The 19,001-nt window shown below is 39.0% G+C and overlaps 1 protein-coding gene across 2 annotated transcripts in view; it reads left to right on the top strand.

The window, feature by feature from the left end:
- Positions 1–19,001, top strand: part of ARHGAP10 (Rho GTPase activating protein 10) — a 313,043-nt gene that overhangs the window by 130,605 nt on the left and 163,437 nt on the right. For both annotated transcript variants that reach the window (XM_077770703.1, XM_077770713.1), the window contains exons 8-10: positions 1,527–1,656; positions 5,129–5,235; positions 7,420–7,514. In XM_077770703.1, the coding sequence (XP_077626829.1) occupies positions 1,527–1,656; positions 5,129–5,235; positions 7,420–7,514 (332 nt within the window). The remainder of the gene's footprint in view (positions 1–1,526; positions 1,657–5,128; positions 5,236–7,419; positions 7,515–19,001) is intronic.

Here is a 19,001-nt window from a genome sequence, read left to right on the forward strand (position 1 = left end):
CCACAGTCGCCCCAACCTTCAGCAGCCACCACCCTCAACAGTCAACAGACATCAACATCAAAGCAGGACCCACCACCAGCAAAATGATTATGACTCACTAAAAGCTCTGAAGATGGTTAGCATTTTCTTTTAGCAATAAAGTGGTTTTTATTTAAAATATGTACTTTATTAAGACAATTCTATTGCACACTTAATAGACTACAGGATAGTGTAAGCAGAACTTTGATATACACTAAGAAGCCCAAACATTCATGTGACTTGCTTTATTGCAATATTCCCATTATTGCAGTGGCCTGGGACCACACTGTCTTAGAGGTATTTATGTGTGTAAATATTCTACACACAGATGCACATTGAGAAAGAAGATCGTTGGGAGTCGTCACTAAACAAAGTGACAAAGGAGGCAAATAAATAAAATCAGGCTATAATCAGTATTAAAATTGGGGACAAGAAGTCCTGGAGGCTTGAGAAACAGGAAGGGAAGAGGGAACTGGCCATTAAGAAATGAGTTCTACCCTTCCTGCAATCCTGCGTTTTGTTCTAGCGCATAAATTTTATTTTATTTTTTTTAACTCTCAGCTTGTTTTTAAAATAAGCTTTTGAAGATAAGTTTTCCCCTTTGCAGTCTACATTTATCAGACTCCTATTCTCCTAAAAAATGTGTACCATTCTACCATGTTTCTATTCTAGGACCCTCGGTAACCCCTTTTCTTGTAGGGAGGAGAGGGGAGGAATTTCAATAAAATTTTTTTATCTCTGCGCTCCACAGTTTCACATCAGCAGTTTTTTGGTGTTAATACAATTATTTTAGAGTATGGATAAAATAAATGCCCAGAAGCTTGGCTGTGCTGACTCATCATGCTTGCCTTGGTAATTTTGTCACTTCACCCTGCATATACGTTTTCAGGATAGCCGTTTGACAGATATTGGCATGCCAAGTCTCCTGGGTTTCAGAAATGTGATTTATTTCTTCAGCTAGCAAAGACATTATTTGTATGCGAGATTCCTCCCCCCTTCCTTTATCTGAGAAGAAATACCATTTCAAGTGCAATTGCTGTGACCTGGAAAAGATGACTTCATATTTATTAGTTTGCAGAGAAGTATTAAGTATTTTCAGATTCTGAGCACTTAATAGTGCTGGTATAATAATAAAGAGTCAGGTTGATTGTGCAAAGGAAAGACTTCTCAGATGTTTTATGACCTATTTTTTAAAATCTAAAATTTAGTAATATTGTGAGACATGGAGGTAGAAATTCTTACATTCAATAACACCAGTTATTCTTGGTGTTAGGAAGCTTCAAAAGTAAATAATCTCTTCTTGGCTAAGATTTCTATTAGCTATTCTACCACTAATATTTTTCTTTGAGCGATAATCTTAACAAAGAGACACACTGGAAAGGAAGGGTATATTTTGAGAAGTTTATAGAACAGTCCTGAAAATTTAATTATGGTTATCCAGAGACTTAAAGATGTACATCAAAAAACTCACATGAAAACTTAAAACTTATATGTGTTCTTTATTTCAGACACGGAATCGTTTTGAAGGAACAAGGTCAGAAGTAGAAGAGCTTATGAACAAAATCAGACAGAATCCCAAGGACCACAAACGGGCAAGTCAGTTCACGGCAGAAGGCTACCTGTATGTACAAGAAAAAAGTAAGAGGACCCCCAGCAGTGGTGAATGACCGATGAAAAATTATTTTAAAACTATTACTGGAATTACTTGATTTTTGGAATAATTATTCCTACCACTTCCTCTGTCCCTCCTGTCCTAGGAGGTATATTTTATATTTTGGGAGAAAACACATTCCTGCTCTAGGAAGGGGAACGTGAAATGAGGAACTCAAGGAGCACCGTGATTTCTAGCTGCACCCCCAAAATCTGTACCGTACTTTGCTAACACTTGCTTGTGAGGATGCCAGAGCTTGGTATAAGGCTGAAAGCAAGGCGAGGTATTATCTTTTTCCTCCTTTCCCTTCACCCCCATCATTCTCACCTACACACACGCATACGCGCATTCATATACATATGCACACCCTCCTCCTCCCACAACTCCTTCTCCATGTTAAAGTCAAGAGGGACATATTCCTCCTATTCCTTCGCATCATTGCTTTCCACACCAATCTGAGATCATTTGTTCTTGCTAAAATTATCAGGGTGATTGCAGATGGCTATACAAAATATTCCTAGGTGGCATCCTAACTTATCTCACCGCATTTTTAGTATTGTTGCACTCCGTGAATATGCAGTGCATAGAGTGTCCTTATTTCGAAAATTAAGGCACCTAAAAATTCTTTAAAACTTTTGACAGTTTGGTCTTATTTTAACCGTTCAGATCTTAAACTTCTTCAACTGTGGAACCTGAGTACTATTTGGTAGAAAGAAGGAGAATGTGAAAAGGTTTCTGTATTTGCGACCTTCCTCCCTTCCCACACTTCACCGCCGTCTGAGTGCTTTACAGTTTTCACTAAGTGTGACTGATTTTACGGGACTTTCCAACTGACCACTTCATAGGAGGGTGTCCTCGCGGGCTAGCTAAGGGATATCTGTGCTGCAAGTTGAAGCTGATGCATATGCAGTCGGCAGAGTGCTGGTTCTTTGTCCAGTGGTCCTTATGTAATCTGGACTGCCATAGTCTTCACGTCTCATGAAGAGGATTTACATGGAGAGCAGAACTCTATTTTTCTGACACTTTAGCTTTTTAATGAATTCCTTTTCAATGAACTTGAAAGGACTAAATTAACGTGTAGAGTAGAGACAGAAGTATAGAATTTTTGTGTTACATGCCCAAGTGCAAATCACAGGAAACTTTAATTTTTAGATTCATAACTGTTGCTCAACTTAACTGGCTTTGAGATGAATTGGGCTGAAAATAGTTTGCAAAACAGAACGAAAACCATAGTGGCAAAATTCTTCTCTTGTTAACTGTGTGCCAGGCACTGTGCTAAGCTTTTTATACAACTTGTCTCACTTAATCCACTAAAAAGCCTTATGAAGTGTATGGTGCTATTATTACCCCATTTACCATTGAGAGAATGAAAGTACCATTGAAAAAAAGAGAGGTAAATAACATTCCTTAGATATACAGGTCCTGAATGCTGGCATTGTCAGTCTGTGTCCTGCTCTCTAGTGTATTACCTGGACCATGGATGCTGTGAAAAGTCTATATGCTGGGTCAGATGGGAGTCAGGAGAGGATAGTGGCTTAATTAGTGGGGAGACCTTGGTATCTGGGGCCAGAGACTCTGATTTGAGGTTAGGCTTTGTTACTTCTTGGGCATTTGGTCTAAGCTTAAATTTTTTTTAATTAAAAGGACCATAACATACCATCCTCCTTCAAAGTTTTTTCTTAGTATTTTTTCTTTTCTTAAATAATTTATTGTCAAATTGGTTCCCATACAACACCCAGTGCTCATCCCAACAAGTGCCTCCTCCATGCCCATCACCCACTTTCTTCTCTCCCCCACCAACCCTCAATTTGTTCTCAGTATATAAGAGTCTTTTATGGTTTGCCTCCCTCCCTGTCTGTAACTTTTTTCCCCCTTCCTCTCCTTCATGGTCTTCTATTAAGTTTCTCGTGTTCTACACATTATGAGAACATATGGTATTTGTCTTTCTCTGACTGACTTGTTTCACTTCCATGCACATTATTGTGAAAGACCAGATTTCATCCTTTCTCATTGTCAAGTAGTATTCCATTGTATATGTAAACCACATCTTCTTTACCCATTCATCAGCTGATGGACATTTAGGCCCTTTCCATGATTTGGCTATTGTTGAAAGTGCTGCTATAAACATTGGGGTGTATGTGCCCCTATGCGTCAGCACTCCTATATCCCTTGGGTAAATTCCTAGCAGTTTTCTCAGTATTAAGTGAAATATCTGCATAATATGTTTTGAACCATAGAATAGGATACCAGTGCTAGCCATTCCTAACACACACACATCAGTGGCTCCTGAATTCTGGTCTTTGCACTCACGATGGTCTGAGGTAGGATTACTGTGGCCCTTTTAAGCCTCCACTGTCCCTAAGATAATGTAGTCACTTTTTCCTAAAATTTGGTGGATTCCTTTTGAATGAGTCCTTTTCTCTCTCCTAAGCTTGTCCTTCTTGATTTTTAGGTATAGAAGGCTTGTTTGCAGATGTAATGATTGTGACAAAGCAAGTTACTTGCTTTTTTAAAGTTGATTTTGAGAGAGAGAATGATCGCATGCACATGAGTGAGCATGAGAGCAGGGGAGCAACAGAGAGAATCGCAAGCAGGCTCCGTGCTGAGCCTGCTGTGGGGCTCAATGAGATCATGGCCTGAGCCAAAATCAAGATTCAGATGTTTAACTGAGCCATCCAGATACTGTGTTACTTGTTTTTTTTTTTTTTTTAATATCTTTACTTGGTAAAAGAGAATTGTCAACCTCTAGGTGGCTAACTTGTGTTACAATTGGAGTTTTACTCCATGTGAAACTCAAGATTGTGAGGTACTCCTGACATAGACCACTGTCTTCTAAGAGCTCTGATGGTGATAGTATTGACTCTACATGAGGTAAAGAGTGGTTCTGAGAATGTTCTGGTCAGATGTAGATAGCCCACCTCTCCGTTCTTCATTTTTCATTTTAAAGCTTACCTTTACCATCATTAGTAAGGGCAGCTGCCTACCAGGTGCTAGAGTGGACTCAGAACTCTTGAGATGCTACACAAGATTCTTTTTCTCAGCTTTGTGATTCTGTGATTCTATCATTTTGAGAGGCCAGAACCGAATCCAAAACCATCACATACATTGAATGGAATCCTTGAAATCCTTGTGAGCTCTTAATACCTAGAAATAAACAAAACATATAGTTCACAATTAAGACATTCTTAGGTGTGAGATAACGGTCCTGTAGACTGAAAACTATGTCTTTGACTCATTGCTCTATTGCTGAAAAGTATTGAATGTTCTCTCATGATCTTTCTGAGCCTTCTTATTTTCTCTACTTTTTTTTTTAATTGGAACCTACATTGTTGCCGGTTTGTCTCCTTGAGCTCTATTAGTTACTGCTTATTGGGTTTTTTCCTCTTCAGTAATGTGTTTGACACTCTGTGTATCTGCTTATTTATGAGGAAAAAGATAAAGATCTATTTCTCATTGAAGGGCCTGCTCCATTTGGTTCCAGTTGGGTCAAACACTACTGCATGTATCGGAAAGCAGCCAAGAAGTTCAACATCATCCCATTTGAACACAGATCTGGGGGGAAACTTGTAAGTATTTGATTATATGTTTGTCTATTCTGTGTGACAGGTAATTTTGAGGCTCACATTTTAATGGTGTATATACTCATTAATGAGAAATACATTGTATTTTGTTTTTAGGATTCAAATCTTTGTTTTCTTTTTTTCCTAAATACAATAGGCCAGTAAATAAGAATCCTTTTGGTTTTGATTTGAAATGTATGGGTTTTTATGGTCAGGACTAGAATCCTTTTATGCCAGTGTTATTAGAGGATGCATGAACACCTAGAAGAAGCTTTCACTACTCTGTGTTCTGTCAGGTCAGTGTTCACACAGACTGGATGTACACACATGTATTCACAGCCTGAAAACATTATACAGTAGGTAATCTATAATTAATTATATTGTTTTCCATTTAGGCTTACAGAGTTCTCACGTAGGCAGTTCCCATTTATTTCCCACAGAAATAAGTAGCAAAACAACACATGATAGCAAGAAGACCTCAGGAGTTTGCTGTGTAGAAAAGATGATCGTTAGTTGGGTTTTAAATAGAAACTGCAGCTCATAGCAATAATCTATAGTCTGGAGACAAAGCTCTTCCACCAGTATTGAACATAATTGGTAACATATTAAAAAAAAAAGAAAGGTGAACTCATTGCTTGCTGGGTGGATGGGCATGATTTTGCTTTGCTGAATATAGAATTAACCCAAGTTCATTTCTATTTATGTATACTTTGCATCTTCCTGAAAAATATTTAAAGCAGCTTATAGTATAAACATAGTTTTGTAACAAACATGGAAAATCAGGGCCATGGAGAAGAGGAGAAAGTGAGGATATCGCTTTTTTTTGTTTTTTAAAAAAATGTTTATTTTTGAGAGAGAGCGGGAGGGAGGGAGGTAATGCTCACAAATAGGGGAGGGGCAGAAAGAAAGGGAGACAGAGAATTCCAAGCAGGCTCTGTGTTGTCAGAGCTGAGCCTGACATGGAATTCAAACTCACCAACTATGAGATGATGATCTTAGCCAAAATCAAGAGTTAGATGTTTAACTGACTAAGCTACCCAGGTGCTCTGTGAGGATACCATTTTCTCTCTCTCTCTCTCTCTCTCTCTGTAATGTTTGTTTATTTTTGAGAGAGAGGAGCATGCGCACGTGTGTGGGGGAGGGACAGAGAGAGAGAGGGAGACACAGAATCTGAAGTAGGCTCCAGGCTGTCAGCTGTTAGCACAGAGCCCTATATGGGACTCAAACCCACAAACCACGAGATCATGACCCGAACTGAACTGGGACACTTAACCTACTGAGCCACCCATGTGCCCCAAGGATATCATTCTAAAAAGGCTGATGGGGTTAAGATTGAGCATGAGGTTTGAGTGTTGTCATGAGTCAGTACTAACTCAAATGGTAAGACATGTCTGCTTAGAGAGGTCCTTCTGTTAGACCACCAAATAATAAAATATACATTTTAGCATATAATGACTGTAATATTTAGAATATTGGTATATTTTAATATTTGTTGAATATTACTTGGAGGCTCTCATATTTAGAAAATGTCAGAATATTCTAGAAGTATGTACTCAGAGTTCTTACAATTTTTACTCAGTACCCATGTTCCTGTATTGCTTCTGTCTCCCTTGGGTGGTTTAGTGAGGTAAAATAGTACCATATTAAAACAAATTAAGTAAAGATAAATTCAGGGTGATTCACTAAGGAAACAAAAACCTACATTGATTGAGTGGTCTAGCTTTTGATGATCACAATAGCTGACCTAGGGCGTTTTGACATACACTTTTTAGGAAGATTCATATGGAATTGAAGATTTTGTAGGTCAAAAATGGTCACATATTGACTATTTCATATGGTGTAACGTAATGTGAATTAAAAACAAATGATTCTTTTAAAAAGAGCACTATAAGAGAATAACAAATATTCTAGCATTTGGAAGCCTTATATTAATCTACCTTTTAAAATTAGTGCTCATGAGGTCTGGTTTAGTGTTACTGTAATCAAAGAAAGATCTAGAAAACCTTAAGGAAAAGAGGATGATAAAAATTAATAAGATTATACATAGTGTTTAAACTCATTTGGAAGAGAACAAGATAAAGGGACTTAAAATCTTGAATTTTATGCTCCTTCCCACCTCAATATAGGATTCTTCAATGTGTCTATGTTTATATTGTAGTTTCTGAGAATGTTTAAAATGATTATTTTCAGGGGGATGGAGAGGTGTTCTTTTTGAAAGAATGTACCAAGAGGCATACTGACTCCATTGACAGAAGGTTTTGTTTTGATGTAGAAGCTGCTGACCGGTAAGTTATTAGAATTATGGCACTTAATGAAAGAATCCTATTAAAAATGATTTAAAAAATGGAGGTTAATTGAAACTGAGATTTCCTTGGCCTGAAAGAATGTTATCTTGTTACATTTCCAGGCTTTGTGTTCATTTTGGCTTGTTTAGTTTTTGTCTCTGTGTTTAGCTGAGGAATGATAGCTTGATCTTGGCTGAAGTTGGAGCTCTTCTAACCAATAATTTAAAAATTACCTTGGAGCATCTAATTGTTGACCCAAGCAAGCCTGATTTGTGGCACCGAAAGAATAATGAATGAAAGTGAGAAAGTAGGTGACAAAGTTGACAAGAGATAGTGGGCTGTTAATACAGAACAGTATTGGGGCGCCTGGGTGGCTTAGTCGGTTGAGCGTCCGACTTTCGCTTAGGTCATGATCTCACGGTTCGTGGGTTTGAGCCCCGCGTCGGGCTGTATGCTGACTGCCAGCTCAAGAGTCTGGAGCCTGTTTCAGCCTGTGACTCCCTCTCTCTCTGACCCTCCCCTGCTCGCGCTGTCTCTCTCTCTCCTAGAAATAAATAAAACATTTAAAAAAAAAACTACAGAAGAATATTCATTTTTGTGTGTGGGAATTTTCAGTTGTGTATATTTTGTAGGTGATGGAGGGTCGTAGGCAAACTGTTTATTCAAAGACTAGTAATTTTTTTCCTTGGATGACTTTCAGTTATTATAAAAGAATCTTTGCTGGAGAGGAGAAAGAAAAAAAAATTGTCCAATAATATTACTACTTGTCTGGCATTTATTTCTGTGTTCTGTTGCGCTAAGGAAAATCCTGGTACTTACAGAATATATCTTTCATAATGTCTGACAGTATGGTCGTTCCTTGACAGTCCTGGTTTTGGCAACACTGGTCTTTAGAGAAAGCTGTTTCGTGGTTGTATAATATAAGTTTACAATATGAGATTTCTGTAGCAAAAGTTCATTTCAGGTCAGATGCAAAAGTAATTAATGCTTCCCTTTCCCTTAGATGATGTGACCAAGTCTATGGGGTTGGTGCAGAGAGGGAAGAGCTATGCTTTACTTTACAATAAATGAATTGAAGAGCAGGTGCATAAAAGTGTGCCATTAAGTGCCATGATAAATATGGTACTACCATGAAAAAGGCAGGCACTTTAATAAGCATTTTGCCAAGAGTGGGGAAAAAAATGAAAGAGGATGTTATTGTGGAAGATGTTAAATTTCAAGCCAGCAAGGACTGGTTCAGATACCTTAAGAAGAGATTCAGGTTGTCTAGGGCAACTTGAACATAAGTGTGTATATGACCATGGTGGGCATTTACTGAGTCCTAAGTGCCTGACAGTTCTCTCAGTTCTGTGCTTTGTTGGATGTTGGAGTAGGAAGTGAAGTAAGGGAAGTGAAGGAAGGGAAGGTTTCTGGCTTAAGCAACTAAGTGGTGCCATTTACTAAGATGGAAAACCAAAGCGGTCTAGGGATGGAGGACGATGAATTCATCTGTGGTCATGTTGAGTTAGATTGCGGTGGGTCATTCAATAAGAAGGCCATTGGCACCTAGGACATTGATCTGAGGATTAACGCAGCAGTCTACATAACTTGAGCCACAGAGCTCGGGAGGTACATGGTGTGGAGAGTTGAACTGGGGGAGAGAAAAGCTGCAGAAAGTAGGTCACTGTTTTTGCAGAGAGAGGAGAGAAATGAGAAAGGGGTAGAGAGTGGTGTGTGGATTGTGCAAGAAAACCGTCCCCTCACAGTTGCTGGAGAGAAGGAGTGAAAACACTCATAGGGGACTGAACAAGAAATATGTTCCCCAAAACCGTTGACAGAAAGAAAGCAAAGGGTTTCAGTACCACCAGGATTCTATAAACAGTGGAGTGCAGAGTCTGAAGTTCCAGAGCTTGGTGCCCGGCGGTGCTCTGGTGAGAAAGCAAGGCGAATCTCCAGGAGCAAGCAGTGTGGTCTGCAGGGTCTGTGTGTCACAAGGAGAGAAGCAGTTTTCCTGCTTGGAGTCCGTTTGGTAGAGGCCAGACAGCCTCCCCACAGGCAAAGGCCCAGTGGATCCCAGAGAGCAGCCACGTGTGCTAGTATTGGGCCAAAGACACCAGAATGTGGTGAAACTTGACATTGGCTGTGTGTTATGATTTGCCATAATCTCTGAACCTCTGCCACTGTGCAGTTGCACAAATATTTTCTGGGGCAAGCCAGCACTGAGCCATTGCTCAGTGAGACCCTCCCCCAGAGAGTGGGCAGGGGTCCAAGCCACAGGGGTTTCTGAATCATGTGGTTTTGAGACACAATCCCATCTGAGATAGAACTCTGGAGGGAGGTGCCGCTTGGCAGGTGGATGGCTTGGACGTGGACAGGGTAGAGGGGGGGAAGTGAGATGGAAGCCTGAGACAAAGGAGAGGTGCTTGATCATGAGTGAGAGTGCAAAGTTCCTGTGCAAGAGACTGGGGAGCTGGTGAAACCATTTCCATCTCTCCTGTACACGTGCACCACACTGATCCACTCCAGTAAGCTGAGCAGTGCTACCTACTGGAGAATGGATCCATTACACCAAGTCCTGCCCAACTGTGCCTTCCAAGCACATTCCCTAGAAGATGAGCACAAGTCAGTCCACCTGCTTCATGTACAGATTATAGAGGACTTCATAGTTTAAGGCCTGGGGGAAACTGGATGTAACTTCATTTAGGTTTCATTCTGTTTGTTGGTTCATTTATTTGCTTGTTTTCTTTGCATCTGTTTTTGCTTAAATTGTTTTTCCTTTTTTTTCTTTCTTCCTCATTTTTGGATACAGAAATTTTTATTTTCATTACTTTTATTCTATTTTGTTTTATTTCATTTTATTCAACTTTATTGTATTTTAATTTTTAAATTTTTTCTTACCTTTTTTTCCCTTTTCTTTCCCTTTTTTCTCTATTCTATCAAGTATCCTTCAGCAAGTAGACCAAAACACATGTAGGATCTGTCTTCCTTTACTTGATTTTTTGTTTTGTCTTTCATTTTAATTTTTTAATTTTTAATTTTATTAATTTTTTTCTTCCTCCAAAATGACAAAATGAAGGAATTTACCTGAAAAGAAAGAACAGAAAGAAATGACAGCCAGGGTAGTAATCAACACGGATATAAGCAAGATATTTGAACTAGAATTTAGAACCACAATAATAATAATACTAGCTGGGGTTGAAGAAAAGCATAGAATCCCTTTCTGTGGAGATAAAAGAAAGAAAATCTTGTCAGGACAAAATGAAAAGTGCTATAACTGAGATGCAATCTTGAACGGATGCTATGACAGCAAGAATGGGTGAAGCAAATCAGTGAATCAGCGATTTAGGAGATAAAATTATGGAGAATAATGAAGCAGCAAAAAAGAGGGAAACAAATGCAAAAGATCATGATACAAGACTCGGAGAACTCAGTGACTTATTAAAAAGAAGTAACATCTGAATCATAGGAGTCCCAGAAAATGGAGGGAGAGAAAAAGGGGCAGAAGGTTTATGTGAGCAAATTATAGTGGAAAACTTTCCTAATCTGGGGAAGGACACAGACCTCAAAATACAAGAAACACAGAGAGCTCTCATTAGATTCAGCAAAAACCAGACATCAACAAGGCATATCATAGTCAAATTCACAAAATAGGCAAGGAAAGAATCATGAAAGCACCAAGGGGAAAAAAGGCCTTAACCTATAAGGGAAGACGGATCAGGTTTGCAGCAGACCTATCCACAGAAACTTGGCAGGCCAGAAAGGAGTGGCAGGATCTAGACAATGTGCTGAATGGAAAAAATATGCAGCCAGGAATGCTTTATCCAGCAAAGTTGTCATTTAGAATAGAAGGAGAGAGAGAATTTCCCAGACAAAAACTAAAGGAGTTTGTGACCACTAAACCAGCCCTACAAGAAATTTTAAGGGGGACCCTTTGAGTGGAGAAAAGACAAAACAAAATAAAAAGAACAAAAGCAACAAAGACTAGAAAGGAGCAGAGAACACCACCAGAAACACCAAGTCAACAGGCAACACAATGACACTAAATTCATGTCTTTCAGTACTTACTTTAAATGTCATTGGACCAAACACTTTAATCAAAAGACATAGGGTATCAGAATGGATAAGAAAACAAAATCCATCTATATGCTGCTTACAAGAGACTCATTTTAGACCTAAAGACACTTGCAGATTGAAAGTAAGAGGATGGAGAACCATCTATCACGCTAATGGTCATCAAAAGAAAGCCAAAGTAGCCATGCTTATATCCAACAAACTAGATTTTAAAATAAAGACTGTAACAAGAAATGAAGAAAGGCATTATATTGTAATTCAGGGGTCTATCCACCAAGAAGATCTAATAGTTGTAAACATTTACGTCCCCCATAGTGGAAACACACAAATATATAAGTCAATCACAAACATAAATAAACTAATACATGGTAATACCATAATAGTTGGGGACTTCAACACCCCATTTACAGCAATCGGCAGATCATCTAAATGGAAAATCAACAAGGAAACAATGGCTTTGAATGACACACTGGACCTGATGGACTTAACAGATATATTCAGAACATTTCCTCTTACAGCAGCAGAATACACATTCTTCTCAAGTGCACGTGAAACTTTCTCCAGAGTAGATGACATACTGAGTCACAAATGAGCCCTCAACAAATACAAAAAGATCGAGATCATACCTTGTATATTTTCAGACCACAACACTATGAAACTTGAAATCAACCACAAGAAAAAATTTGGAAAGACCACGAATACTTCGAGATTAAAGAACATCTTACTAAAGATTGAATGGATTAACCAAGAAAGTAAAGAGGAAATTAAAAAGTATATAGAAGCCAATGAAAATGAAAACACACAGCTCCAAACCTCTGGGATACGGCAATGGCGGTCATAAGAGGAAGCAATCTAGGCCTTTCTAGAGAAGGAAGAAAGGTCTCAAATACACAACCTAACCTCACACCTAAAAGAGCTGGAAGAAGAACAACAAATAAAGCTCCCAAAGCAGAAGACAGGAAATCATAAAGATTGGAACAGAGATCAATGATATCTAAAAAAACAAAATAAAACAAAACACAACAAAACAAAAACAAAACAGTAGAACAGGTAAATGGAACCAGGAAGTGGTTCTTTGAAAGAATTAACAAAATTGATAACTCCCTTGACAGATGACTCAAAAAGAATAAGGAAAGGACTCAAATAAATAAAATCACGATTGATTTTTTAAATGTTTTATTTATTTTTGAGAGAGAGATAGAGACAGCATGAACTGGGGTGGGTCAGAGAGAGAGGGAGACACAGAATCTGAAGACAGGCTCCGGACTCTGAGCTGGCAGTCAGCACAGAGCCTGATGCGGGTCTCAAACCCACAAACTGTGAGATCATGACCGGAGCCAAAGTCAGATGCTTAACAAACTGAGCCACCGTGGCGTCCCTGGGTTGTTTTTTTTTTTTTTTTTTTTTTTTTAACTGTTTATTTTTGAGAAGGTGCAGGCAGGGAGTGGCAGAGAGAGGGGAACAGGGGGTAGAGAGCCTGATGTGGGGCTCGAACTTGCAGACTTCAAGATCGTGACCTGACTCGAAGTCAGATGCTCAACCAGTTGAGCCACTTAGGTGCCCCTCAGCTATTGCTTTTTAAATGTTATTTCCTGTGGTTGTCTTTTCTTTCTCTGTCCATTCACATGGTTTTATCCTCAAAGTATATTACTCTATAGACTGTATTTTTCTTTTTTTCTATGTTGTGAAATGCTTTTAGAATCTTCAGCTCCTTACACATCTCCAGTTCTCCTTTCATAATTTTTGGTGATTTTGATATTGCTTAAGATGATCCTTTAGTGCCTTTGCCTCTTGACTCCTTGAACCCCTCTCCTTCAGCCATTTTGTCCTTTACCCTACCTCAGCCATTCATTGTCACAGTCATTGTTTAGATCTTGTCATTACAAGGACTGGCAACTCCTCTAGGATCTCAACTGCAAGCCTTTCTCTTTCTGACACTATCTTCTAGTACTTTCTTTTCTGGTAAGTTATCCTTAGATTCTCTCTATTGTTAGTTTCCATACACCCTCACTTCCTTCTTCACCTAGTTTAATTTCACAGTCAATCATTACAGTCATCTTTTAAATAGAGTATTGCTCCTCTCTTTCTTTATAGACTTGCTGTAAGTAAGTAACTTAAGTAAGATTCACCTCTGCCTTCTCTCTTCCTAGAGAGAGAGATTAAACCAGGTTCACTGGGATCACTGCAAATTCATGACCATTAGCCGCACGTGGGCTGTTAATTCTAACCACTAATTGTGTTAATGTTTTCTTCCTTCCTTCATTCTCCTGGTTATGAATATTTCATATTTTCCTCTCTCTAAGCCTCGAACACTGTCTCTTTGCTGATAGTTTTGTGTCCTATTTAGTTGTGAATGTAGAAGCAATTAGAAGAGATCATCCACTGACTTTATACCCGCTCCATCATAGTGTGTGGATACCCTGCCCTTAGTCCGTCATTCTGTGAGCTGGGTTCCTGAGGCCAGCGTCTCTGTTCACTTGTTTCTCATTGTGTCTCTCTCTCATCCTGTCTCTGCTGTTCCCCAATATCAGTCAAGCAGTCTTCTTTCTTGTTAACACGATGGTTGCCCTTTCTACTGGATTATTCTCATCAGCAAACAAAATCCTCTTTTTCAGCCATCTTGAAAAAACGCCCCTGCCATCACCAATGAAAAACTCTTGTTTTGACCGGTCTTCCCTTTTGTCTGCTGCCCGTTTCTGTCCTCTCATAAACAACAAAACTTCCTCAAAAGCTGTTATTTTAAGGTCTCAAATTTCCTTCTTCCTGTTCTCTTTCGAGGGGCCTCTGCCCCTCCTCACCACTGCGCTTGTGTTTGTCAAGCCATCATCCTCTCCGTGTGCTGCATCCAACGGTCACCTCTCCTGTCCTTCCTGTTCTTTGCTGGCAGCAGCACCTGACGTGGCCAGTCAGACTCTCCTCGTGACATACTTGCTTTAGTTGTTCCAAAACGTCACACCTGCCTGTTTGTTTTCTCCCCCTTCAATGGCTTTTCATTGTTCAGGCTCCTTTGCAGGTTCTCATTTATCGGACCTCTGGATATTGGGGTTCTCTTGTGTTCATCCAGGAGCTCTTCTCATTTTAACCCTTATGATCTTGTCTGGTTTCATGGCTTTAAATGCCATCGTTATGTTAGTAACTCCCAAATTTATTCTATCGGGATCTTTTCCCTGAATTTGAGGTTCTTATCTAGCTGAAAACTCAGTATTATTTCTGGGATCTCTAATAAGCATTTTGAACAGTGCAGAGGTGGGAGAGATTTTTTTTTTTTAATTTTTCAAGAATTTTTGGAACAAAAAAGATCTCTTTATGGGATCTGGCATTTTATATAGGTATACTGAATCTTACATAAATGCTAATATCCTAGAAATATTTTTTCAAAATTAATACATAGTTACTGTAATGTAAACAGCACGCCTTACTGTTTGTTTTCTCTCCCCTCATTGGCTTTTCATTGTTTAGGCTCCTTTGCAGGTTCTCGCTTCCCAGACCTCCTGATATTGGGGTTCAAAGAACTTTTTCTATAGCTCTTTGGTTAACTTGGAAAATAACTTTCTTTTTGTACCAGTCTCCTTGAGTTTTTAGGATTATGGTTCTTTTGAGTTAAATTATAGACTCCTGTTGTCTATGCTTATTTCCTCATTTCTAAAAAGGGAAACAGGTTTGATGTTACCAATGGATAGTATCATTGGGGCCTTAGGTTCCTGCCAGGCCCCTCTGTCAATGTGTTACTGATAGTCTCCCACTTTTGGAGCAAAACCTGGAGTGTGAGTGTACTTTGAGATCTCTACCCTAATTCTGCGGTTTTGAAAAGGCTTATTTAGTGAAGAGTTTGCATGAGGTAGTCTCTTCTCGTCTATTTCTCTGATTCCTGGCCAGCTAGACTCCTGGGAATTATAAGTAATTTGTTCCTTGTCTATTAGATTATGAATTCCACGAGGGTAGAAACCTGCTTTAGGATTACTTGGTACTGCGATACCAAATGTAATGCTTTATATGTGGTGGGCATTCACCAAATTTGTACTGAATTAAATGAGATTGAATTGTTGCTTAGAAGTGACAGAACTGGGATTAGATTCAATCAAGCAACTGTCAGTCAACAGTTCTTTTCTTCTGTACCACACTGCAGTGTTGTGAGCTCTAACCTGTTTTGGAGCAGGTGGGTATCATAAATGGGTTTCTGATGGAGTTTGTAAACAATTCCTATTGGGTACCTACATATAGTAATTTCATAGTTGATTGCATATGTTTAATATAAACATATTTTATCTCCTTTCCTGGTATTGGTTTTTGCTGTTTTTTATTTCTTGGATTGGAAAAGTGGTCAGGTAACATTGTGACAACAGGTAATACTTCATAAACTGCAGAATGGAGCCTGGGCTTGCATTTGATTTATGCAGATATAAATCAAGAGCTTTCATGTAATTGTTGCATGAGTGTAGATCAGGTTTGATTGCACATAACAGAAAAAACTCAGGATGGCTTAAATAATGCAGAAGTTTATTTTTTTCTTTTATTTGAGAAAGCCTAGAGGAGTTGAGATCAGGATGGGCATGATGTCTCCTGATGTCAGATCTTACTCCTTCTTGTGCATGACTTTTTTCCCCAGTCACCTGAGGTACATGATGCCTGGTCCCACTTATATGGCACTGTCTTTTGTAGGAGCACTTTCCAGAGGTTGAACATGGCTCTTTCGATCACGTAACATTAACCTGAATGGAGTTGTATGGTTATACCTGGTTGCAAGGGAGGCTGGGAAATGCTGAAACAGGGAGATTGTGTCTTTTGTTACCAGGCATCCATGTGCTATTGTAATACTTGGGGAATCTATCACTGAAACGAAGGAGAGAATGGTTGGAGATGGGGGTCCAACTGGCCATTACTGCTTTGGTTATCAATGTAAAATGGATATGTGCTTCATTTTCCTCCTTTCAGTTCACCAGTTTACTTTGACTATTTCAGCTAAGAATATTTAGGAACACATGTGCTGAGAATACCATCCAAAAAGTGAAAAGACAGCCCACAGAATAGGAGAAAATAGTTCAAATGGTATATCTGATGAAGGACTTGTATCCAGAAAATATAAATAACTCTTAACAAGTCAATAATTAAAGGACAAGTAACCCAATTAAAAATGGGCAAAAGATTTAAATTTGACTTTTTTTTTTTTTCAAAGAAAATACACAAGTGGCTGATAAGCACATGAAAAGATGCTTAACAGCATTAACCATTCAGGAAATAAAACCCACAATGAGGTACCACTTTGCACCCACTAGGTTGGCTATAATTAAAACATCAGATAATAACTAGTGGTGAGGATGTGGAGACGTTGGATCTGTCATACACGGATGGTAGAAATCTAAAAGAGATTGTAGATTTGGGAAGCAGTTTGGCACTTCTTCAAAAAGTTAAGCGTTAAGTTATCATGTGACTCAGAAATTCTGCTTCTAGTTATGTATGCAAGAGAAATGGAAATGTATGTCTACATAAAAATCTTGCACGCGAATGCCCATAGCAGCATTATTCATAATAGCCAAAATGTAGATACAACTCAAATGTCTATCAACTAATCAATGGGTAGATAAAATGTGCTCTATTTGTACAACAAAATATGATTTGGCAATAAAAAGGAATGAAGAACTACCATGTGCTATAACGTGGATGAACCCTGCAAACCGCATGCTTAGTGAAATAAGTGAGTCACAAGAGACTGTATATCATAGGATTATATTTATATAAAACATCCAGGACAGGCAAATCTTTATAGGCATGAAGCAGATTAGAGGCTGCCTAGGGCTGGGGGTTTCAAGGGAAATGGACACTAACTGCTAATGGGTTTGGAATATTTGGGGAGAGGTGATGAAAATACTCTGAAATTGATTTTGGTGAGGGTCATACAAGCCTTTGAATATATGAAAAGCTGTTGAAGTATATACCCTAGGTGAATTTTACAGTGTGAATTATATTTCAGTAAAGCTTATAAAAAGGAACACAGCGGCATATAAAGACCATAAATAAAGTAAGGCTTTTAAAGTGATATAAACGTTCATTACTTCATGGCAGCCACATGTCAAATACCACGGGTTGGGAAATGATCACGTCACTCATTTTAGGTGGGAGAAGAGGATTTTGTGCAATTGTTTTCTCTACGGAAAGCTGGAGTCTGTCAGAAGACGCAGCTTTCTTTAAAGGATGAAACACCATTCCCTTCCTCCTGCCTCAACAGTTTTGTTATATAATGTGCTTTTAGCTTCCTTCACACGCTAGCAACATGCCATACTGTGCTGTGACCCCCACACGTTTGCTTGATAAATAATCACCATTGTGTGAGGTTCTCCCACACATCCCATTCAGGCACTGCTTTAAGAAAATGCTTCCCATCTTGCTCTCATTAATCTGACATTTCAGATATTCTGTTTGGTTTGATTTTGCCTGGTTCCCAGTGTATCACTCTCTCAGGATGGCAGGATACTTCTTACTTTTAGAAGTCACTCATTTATATATGTTCATGATGACAGTTGGGTGGAGGCAGCCACCTAAGTATCTGGAGCAACATGTGTTTCAGAGTGCCGCTACACCAAAGAGTTTATTTAGCAGCTATGCGCATGGTACTGTATTGTTTGTCACTTGAAAAGAGTGAGTTAAGAATGTGTTGCTTCCAGAAGCCCATGCAGTAGAGCTGAATAATCATATTTCTGTAGCACATTAACTGTAGTGATATTTGTAAGAATTTCATAGAGCATGTCACTCAGGCATCTAAGCAATCATAGACTGGTTGGTACTGAGGATGCAAGAATAAGTGAGAAACTAAAAGGCCTGACCTGAAGGGAACTCACAGACCGAGGAGCATTTACAACTAACAGTTCAGAGGGCTGAGGTGCTCTGGGAGCTGTGAAGCAGTAGGAGTGGGGCTGGCCGGGAAAGCTTACTAGAAAAATTGATGGTTGAATTGGATCTTGAAGGTTTGGTAACAGTTGGGAAACTGAGAGGAAGGGTTGCCCAAGGCGAAAAGAATCCTAGGAAGTCTTGAAAAGACATACTGAGAAAATCCTTTAAGTCTGTTTCTCTACTGTGAGAAATTGCATCCTGAGACATTGTGATGGTCACAACTGTGATTGTCACTGCTAACACCTACTGGATAGAGGCCAGCCCTGATGCTAAATATCCAGCATATTCTGTAACAGAGTATTATCTGGTTCAGTATATCCTTGTAGTGCGGCTCTTGAGAATCTTTGCTTTAAAGCCTCTGAAAAGGCAACAACTCTGACACATTTGTGGGATTGAATTCAAGTTTTCTTTTTTTACATGAATATATTTTTGAGATGTATATTTTGTTAAAATTTTTAAATGTTTATTTCGCGAGGGAGGGAGGAAGGGAGGAAAGGGGAGAGAGAGGGAGGGAGGACGGGGTCGGGGGGCAGGCAGCAGGCAGGCATAGAG

This window comes from Crocuta crocuta, unplaced genomic scaffold, assembly GCF_008692635.1.
Source record: "Crocuta crocuta isolate KB4526 unplaced genomic scaffold, BGI_CrCroc_1.0 scaffold345, whole genome shotgun sequence".
Lineage (NCBI taxonomy): Eukaryota > Metazoa > Chordata > Mammalia > Carnivora > Hyaenidae > Crocuta > Crocuta crocuta.